Source organism: Neoarius graeffei, chromosome 20 (genome assembly GCF_027579695.1).
Source record: "Neoarius graeffei isolate fNeoGra1 chromosome 20, fNeoGra1.pri, whole genome shotgun sequence".
In the NCBI taxonomy this organism is placed as follows: Eukaryota; Metazoa; Chordata; class Actinopteri; order Siluriformes; family Ariidae; genus Neoarius; species Neoarius graeffei.
The window spans coordinates 65,853,663-65,862,084 of NC_083588.1; the positions used below are offsets into that span (position 1 = coordinate 65,853,663).

Here is an 8,422-nt window from a genome sequence, read left to right on the forward strand (position 1 = left end):
TTCCCTTTTGAGTCTGGTTCCTCTCGAGGTTTCTTCCTCATGTCATCTGAGGGAGTTTTTCCTTGCCACCATCGCCACAGGCTTCATCATTGGGGATAGATTAGGGATAAAATTAGCTCGTTTTAAGTCGTTCAAATTCTGTAAAGCTGCTTTGTGACAATGTTTATTGTTAAAAGTGCTATACAAATAAACTTGACTTGAGTTGTCACTGCTGGGCAAATTCCATACCCGTCAGGTCTATGGCACTTTTGTGCACCATTTGACATCAGGTCTGGAGGTCCAGAGAGACAACTTGATGGGGGCACAACATCATTTGTCTTACCTTACTGTGTAAGGTGCTTCATTAGGAGAGGAGAATAGTATGTGTGGGCTCATGAGGCCAGGGAGTCCACGGCAGCTCAGCTGGATTGTTTGTGTCACCACTGCAGGCAACTCTGTTAATCTGGTGTGGGCCTCGCAGCCCATCTACGTTTCTGTGCATCCTAATGAAGCAGTCATAATCACTATCAATGGACAGCCGACGACGATAGTGAGAAGTATCGAAGTGCATGCTGAATATTAGCAAATGTGACACAAACATCTTTTCCTTCTGCCTGAAACTCACTTCAGCTGTGTTAATTATAATTTATCATACAGGAGACAGATTAATTTTATTAAGATGCAAGCAAAGGTGGTATAAATACATGATGTCTATGCAGTGAGTAATTTGAAATATTTTTATGTTTACAACTCTGAATTCTTTTAATCCTGAAACAGGACACAACACCAAATCCAGCCATGTTGCACACACTTCTGATTTTGGCCGTGTTTGCCACAAATCTCCCGCCTCCAACCAGCCAGAGTTGCTTCAAGGCCACTGAGTCTCAGTGTCGCAACGTGGACTTTGCTCCTGGATCTGACCTAGCAGGAGAAGGCTTTGACATCACCACCATGGAACGTAAAGGGGCCTTCGTCATCGACATGAGCTCCTGGCTCCAAAAGGACAAATCCTGCACTCTGTGTAAAAACCCCTACTTGAAAGGTCAAACGCAGAAACTCCCAGTTTCTGTGTTGGACTGGAAACCGAGTCAGAAGTGCAAAATGAAAGTGTCCAGCTCTGTCTACCAGTCCAGTGAAGCCTTGGTCAGTGCCAGCACATCCTCTATTGACAACAACTGGAAGATAGGCTTGCAAATAATAACTCCAAAAGTCCAGGGATCATTGATGTTGGCAGGCAGTAACTCTAAGCTGGCTGAATATTCAATGGGGAAAACCAAAGAAGACAAGTACAGCTTCACCAGTCATGCTGTCTCCTGTGGATATTACAGGTAGGATGTGAAAACGTGTTTTGACAATGCAGTCTCATGCTGATTTATATTTAATTCTACAAATACAGTATCATTTATCTTTGCTTTTGAGTTCTACTTTATGGTCTGTCTTCTAGCTACAGGATTTCGAGCAGTCCACTCCTGCACCCAGAGCTAAGTAACGAGTTCGGAAATCTCCCTGAGATATATGATGAGTCTACAAAGCACTTATATTACAAGCTGATTGACAAGTTTGGTACTCATTATATCACAAAGGTGAATGTGATAGTAGATTTCCAGTATTAATCTATTTATGAACAATGAATATAACTCTACAGATCTAGAATGGATATAAGAGTGCTTTTGTTGACCGGAAACTGTGGCTGTGTGCAGGTGACTCTGGGTGGAGAGGTTCACTCTGTGACCAGCATCAAGGAGTGCGAGGCAACCCTGCAGGGTCTGAGTGTGGATGAGGTGAAGATGTGTCTCGACGTGGAGGCGTCTGTCAGCATGGGAATAAAGGTAAACCTGCAAACCGAGGCTCATCACTGCAAGCAATCCAAGGACAAGACTCTGAGCAAAAAGAGCTTTTCTAGCAGCTTCAGTGACAGGTTTGTACCACTCATCTCTCTCTCTCTCTCACCCACTTATTGTCAATATTGTTGCAAATCACCATTGATAAAAAAAGTGCCTAAATGAAATAAATAAAATGTGAGATTATTCTAAAACATGTTTTTATTGTCTCCAAAAGGGAAACAAATGTGATCGGTGGTCACACGCAGAATGTCGATCTCCTCTTCTCATCAAATAATGACCCCAAGGCATATAAGGAGTGGGTTTCATCTCTGCCTGCTCACCCTGATGTGCTTTCCTACTCACTCGAGCCCCTTCATGAGTTGCTGCCAGCAAAGACACAAAAGCGAGTGCATTTGCGCAATGCCATCAAGGACTACATCCTCCAGAGAGCTCTGTTGAAAAAGTGTGCAAGCCCATGTAAGATTGGTGTGAAGACCAACCCCAAGGAACCGTGCAGCTGCACCTGCCACAACAAACCAGATGTGGCCCTCAACTGCTGCCCCACTCAGAGAGGAGCTGCTCAAGTCACCATAACTGTGATTAAAGCCACAGGATTGTATGGAGATTACCTTACTCAGACAGATGCATATGTCAAGATCCTCCTCAACGGAAAGATCAATCGAGGCCAAACGTCCAGGATCCTAAATAACGACTCACCCATTTGGAACGAGAATTTCAATCTTGGAACTGTGGAGCTTACTCAGTACCGCAGTGTGATATTGCAGGTGTGGGATGAGGACAGTGATTCAGACGATGATCTTCTTGGGGAATGCAGAGTTTCACTGAAATCTGACAAAAACATCTGTGGGCTCAATTACGGAACACTGTATTATGAAGTGCAGGTGAAGTGCATCCATGGCTTGGCTGGTCCTTCATGCATGGAGTACAAGCCCTCACCCATGGAGCCACAGCTGGAAAAAGTCTACGTGTCCCGAAACGCTCGCCCGATTCCCAGAGGCATGCTGCTGGAGATGGGCGTGCTCCTCGATGAACGCATTCCCCGCTTCAACCAGAGCAACATTCACAAAGCTAAAGGTCTTGAATTGTAGACCAGTTGTGTTCTTTGTGCAGCGATCGCATATTCACACCAACGATTATAAAGTTTCAAGTAGAATAGGTGCACATATTACTGGCACATTATTACTAAACCTTTTCTGCTCATTTGTGCTGCTTTTTGCCTTTTTGAAAGCTTAATAAAAGTCTCATGATGCAAAATATTGCTGAAGTATTCTTGACGAAAACTTGTGTTGAGAGTCAAACAAAATAATGGTTTAAATTTTTAACTTTTAAAAAGCATTGTCACACTGTAGGAACACCCACAAAACCCACATGACCTACAGAAAATTAGTCTAGCTCTGTGTGTGTTTTATTTTCACAGCTTGAGTGAAGACTTGTTCACTACAGCAGAACAACAGACTGACTATCGCTTTCAAAAACTCTCTTTGGTTCAAAAGAATGTTGTCAGATTAACATAAATTACATATTTTGTTCTCCACACACACACACACACACTCGACAGTCTAACAGCTCTGTACAATTTAGATAATCTGACAGTGTTGATGAACAAACAAATTGTAAGCAAAATACACCAAAATATAAGGTTTGAACGTCTATAATTCAACAACACTGTGGTGTAATGATTAACACCAACAACCTAATACACTGCACCACACACACACACACACGTTATCATTTCACATGTATGGGGTAAAAAGAAAATGGGGGATACACACACTGTGTCCATGGTTATGACTTGTAGAGCCACAGCTATGAATAGTGTTCTTGTGCATTCTTGCAAAACTTCACCTGCTCATTGAGGCAGTGCTCTGAATTTTCTGAGGTTTAATAAAACTCTCATTCAACCTCAGCACTGCTATTAATCATAACCAGTGCTAAAGTATTTCAAAGCAAAATGTAAAACTTTGCATTTGAAACCCTCAGGCTAAAAAAGGTTTAACGCCTTGAGATGTGACCCACAAAGTCCATGCGATTTCCAGACAGTGAGCACAAGCTACATGTGTGGTTTTGATTTGACGCCTTGTAGAGCTGTAGAGATGGTCACTGGGGCAGAGCTTTCCAAAAGTATCACATCATAAACATCCATCCATCCATTATCTGTAGCCACTTTTCCTGTTCTACAGGATCGCAGGCAAGCTGGAGCCTCTCCCAGCTGACTATGGGTGAGAGGCGGGGTACACCCTGGACAAGTCTCCAGGTTATCGCAGGGCTGACACAGAGACAACCAACCATTCACACCTACGGTCAATTTAGAGTCACCAGTTAACCTAACCTGCATGTCTTTGGACTGTGGGGGAAACCGGAGCACCCGGAGGAAACCCGGGACACGGGGAGAACATGCAAACTCCGCACAGAAAGGCCCTCGCCAGTTGCTGGGCTCGAACCCAGGACCTTCTTGCTGTGAGGTGACAGTGCTAACCACTACACCACCGTGTCACCCCACATCATAAACATTTGCCATAAAAATAGGCTTTAAATGCTTATTTCTAGCTTTCAGACCTTACCATAAATATTCTCGAGTCTAAACACATTGCAGTTGATGCTAAGTAATAGATGAAATGATCTTTCACTTCCTAACCCCACTTCCAGTAATGTTGGTATCAGTAATAGCACTGAAAACCTGAGTTCAGAGCAGCCTCCAAATATGGCCGCCCCGGACTACACTTCCCAAGCACCACAGCACCCCTCATCTCCTGAATTTTAGGAAATGTACCTGTTTCCCATTTCCTCAGTAATCACCTCCCAGTATAAGCTCAGCAAACACAAACGCTCACTGCGAAAAGTATTGTTCTGTGTCCGCGTACCTGATCATATTGAGCCTTGCATTCCAGTTCTGACTTTCCATGACTTTGACCCCTTTACGTGTTTACTTTGAGTTCTCATCTAATCTCTGACACTACACTACATTTATTCATCGACCGACCCTTGCCCGTCCTCTGCTATGTCTTTAGATTGCTGTTTTGGATTTGTTTACCAGCTTGCGATGCACCTACTCTCCCCTGCGTTTACATCTCCGTAAGTGCCTGCACCCTGACAGGATGATACTTTGCCAGCAATGGATGCAGCAGAGAAGTACTCCGTAGAGGTTTCTGATTATAAGGAGTTTCTTCTTCAATGTTTGTTATACTTCATGATCCTCACAGGAGCTACAGAGGAGCAGAAGATCCCTCAATTCCTCAGTCTCCCCACAGGTAAGGCCATGATGTGGGCTAGTGCTCTTTGGGAGCATGGAGGTGAACACACCTCTTCCTATGACCAATTTATTGAACTGTTCAAGTGAGTCTTTGATCATCAGCCTGTGGGTGTCAAAGTGGGGGAGATACTACTCACCATTAGGCAGGGAGATAAGAGAGTGACTGAATATGCTCTGGAATTTTACATGCTGACAGCAGGAAGTGGGTGGAACAAGCCAACCCTAAAGGCCACCTTTTGCCAGGGACTGTGCCCTGAGGTTCTCACCTAACTGGCATGCCGTGACAAGCAACTCATTGACCCCCTCATCGACCCTCTTGACTCCCTCATCCCTCATCTGCCTAGATCACCTGCTTCGAAACAGACCCTCATCACAACCATTGCCATCCATCCAGCTTTATTTATAAAGCAATTTACAACCGCAGTGGACCAAAGTGCTGTACAATAAAATAAATAAAAGACATAATAAATACTTAAAAGAAGAAATACATAAAATAAATTAAAAGTCATAAAAGAAGGATAACAACAACAGCCGTATAATAAAAAACAAATCAAATAAAATAAAGTTAACATCTCACGTGGTGTTAAAAGCCAAGGAGAAGAGATGGGTTTTAAGAAGATATTTAAAAACAGTCAAAGAAGAGGAATCTCTAGTGGGCAAAGATAGATTAGGAGCTGCAACAGCGAAAGCACAGTCCCCTCTAAACTTACGCTTAGTTTTAGGCACACTAAGGAGCAGCTGGTCAGTTGACCTGAGAGAGCGGGTGGGAGTATAATGGTGTAGCAGCTCAGAGAGATAGGGGGGAGCAAGACCATTAAGGGATTTAAAAGCAAATAAAATAATTTTTAAATAAATCTTAAACTGTATGGGTAACCAGTGGAGTGAGGCTAAAATGGGGGAAATATGTTTATATTTATGTGTGCCAGTTAATAGACGCACAGCAGCATTTTGTACCATCTGGAGATGGGTGATGGAGGACCCACTAACCCCCATATAAAGTGCATTACAGTAATCCAGCCAAGTGGTGACAAAGGCATGGATTACTGTCTCAAAGTGCTGCCTAGAAAGAACTGCCTTTATTTTGGCCAGCTGCCTCAACTGGAAAAAGCCAACTTGACAACTGCCCTGGGCGGCACGGTGGTGTAGTGGTTCGCACGGTCACCTCACAGCAAGAAGGTTCCGGGTTCGAACCCAGCGGCCGGCGAGGGCCTTTCTGTGTGGAGTTTGCATGTTCTCCCTGTGTCTGCGTGGGTTTCCTCCGGGTGCTCCGGTTTCCCCCACAGTCCAAAGACATGCAGTTAGGTTGACGTGGGGTGGCCTTGGGCTAAGGTGCCCTTGAGCGAGGTACCGAACCCCTGACTGCTCCCCGGGCGCTCTGGTGTGGCTGGGAATAAAATAATATATTTTTGAGAGTTAAAATCGACCGCAAAGTTGTCATTGGAGCTGCCCCGCTGAGCCAGCCAGCCCTGAGTGCATGACGTCACAGCAGGAACCAGTTTTAAGGCCGAGGCCTTTTACAGCTATAGACCAAAGTCATATAAATAAAAATTTATGGTGAAAGTAAGAAATAGTGTTACTGACTCGCTCAACTAAGACTGATTTGAGTTCACTGATTGTGGGTTGACTCTCATTAAAACAGGACAGGTGTTATAACTTATGCAACATACATGTACATGCATGCATTTTCACTGATAAAACGTAAAAAGCTAATTAAATAATCAGATGAACTGAGACAATCACATTCTGAAGCAAATTAAATAATCTTATACCGCTAACTTAAACACACAATACAAGTTACATGGATTAATCTAAATGCAGGTAAACAACGAGTTGTTTTTTTATCCAAATGAGAGTCGGAGCTTACCCGTCTGTGTTCTCGCTTCTTGAAGGCCAATCTTGTGGCCGATTGTTTTTGAAACAATCTGACTTTCAGTTGTTCGTTCAGTTCTCCGTTCATTCGCTTCTTCTACATCAGGGCGAGATGGCAGCGATATCCAGTTTAGAAATCAGACGGCTGCTCCACACATTCACTTTTCTTCATACTGTGTATTCCGCCATTACTGCTGGGCTCAGGCAATTACTAAAACCCGGGACAGAACGGGATGTCACCAGTTTTAGCAGCAACCGCAGGGAGGTCACTGCCCGAGCGATATGTCCTGTCCGGTTCCGTCCCGGGTTTTAGCAACAACCCTCAGCTCACTCCGGGAGGACTGGTGCAACTGAACTCACTTTCCTTTTAAAAAAATAAATGAATACAATAAATACTTTCCTTTTCTTGTAGTTTTCTTTTTCTTTAATTGTTGATACTGCACCCTCTTTCAATACAGACTTATAGCCAATGCTCCTCAATAGATCAGAGGTCTTGTATGAGTCTTCAGTAAAATGTGCAGAGCAGAGGAGAGACCACTTCGTAGGCGCCCAATGTGCCCATGAACTTCTCACAAAACGCTTCCAAATCTTTGCAGTTTGAACATTCTTGGACCATGAACGCAATGTAAATCCACCTTCTGTCGTGTTGCTGCACCGTCCAGCAACACATCTACGTGGCATGGCAATAAATTAGCTCAAAATGGAGGATCGGAGTTGCAGTCAGCTCTGTGTTTTAGTATAGCGGAAATGGCGATGAGACCGGTAGACTTCCTGCTGTGACATTACGGATGTCAAGGTCATTCACTCAGACCGCTACCTATATGAATCACTTTAATCGTAAAAATTACTATATTAGATTTATTGTTAACGCTTAAAACTATTCCTGTGCCATTCTTGAAGTCTCAAGGCATTTATAAACAAAAGTGGGGCCATGGTTCTGCGTATATGCTTTAAGATCAGCATCCATTTTAACCCCTAGTTTGGTGATGGTTGGCTTAATATAATTGGCCAAGGACCCCAGATCTACAAGGAGGTCCCAGGGGTGCCACCTAACACCATCACCTCTGTCTTATTTTCATTAAAATTTAAAAAGTTAAGAGCCATCCAGGCCTTTATGTCATCAAGACACTTGAGCAAAGGTGTGACAGGGTATGCATCATTCCTTTTAAGAGGGACATAGATCTGACTGTCATCCGCAAAACAGTGGAATGAAATGCTGTGCTTCCTGAGAATGGAACCGAGCAGGAGCAAATAAAGAGAGAAGAGAAGGGGGCCTAAAACTGACCCCTGTGGGACCCCACACAAAAAAGGAGTGGAGGAGGATACAGAATCCCCGAGGCGGACAGAAAAAAGTTTGATCTGCCACGTAGGATCTGAACCACTCTAAAGTTATGCCCCTGATGCCCACCCACTGCTCCAAACGAGAAAGTAAAATTTTATGATCCACTGTGTTAAATGCAGCAGTTAAATCTAAAAGAAC

General features: G+C 43.8%; 1 protein-coding gene across 1 annotated transcript; it reads left to right on the forward strand.

Moving 5' to 3' along the window:
- Positions 1-753: 753 nt before the first annotated feature.
- LOC132869357 (perforin-1-like) lies at positions 754-2,958 on the forward strand. The gene is made up of 4 exons (XM_060902700.1): positions 754-1,307; positions 1,424-1,562; positions 1,680-1,897; positions 2,038-2,958. Exons 1-4 carry the CDS (start codon positions 778-780, stop codon positions 2,909-2,911), a joined length of 1,761 nt encoding a protein of 586 aa, XP_060758683.1. The 5' UTR covers positions 754-777; the 3' UTR covers positions 2,912-2,958.
- The last annotated feature ends 5,464 nt before the right edge of the window (positions 2,959-8,422 follow it).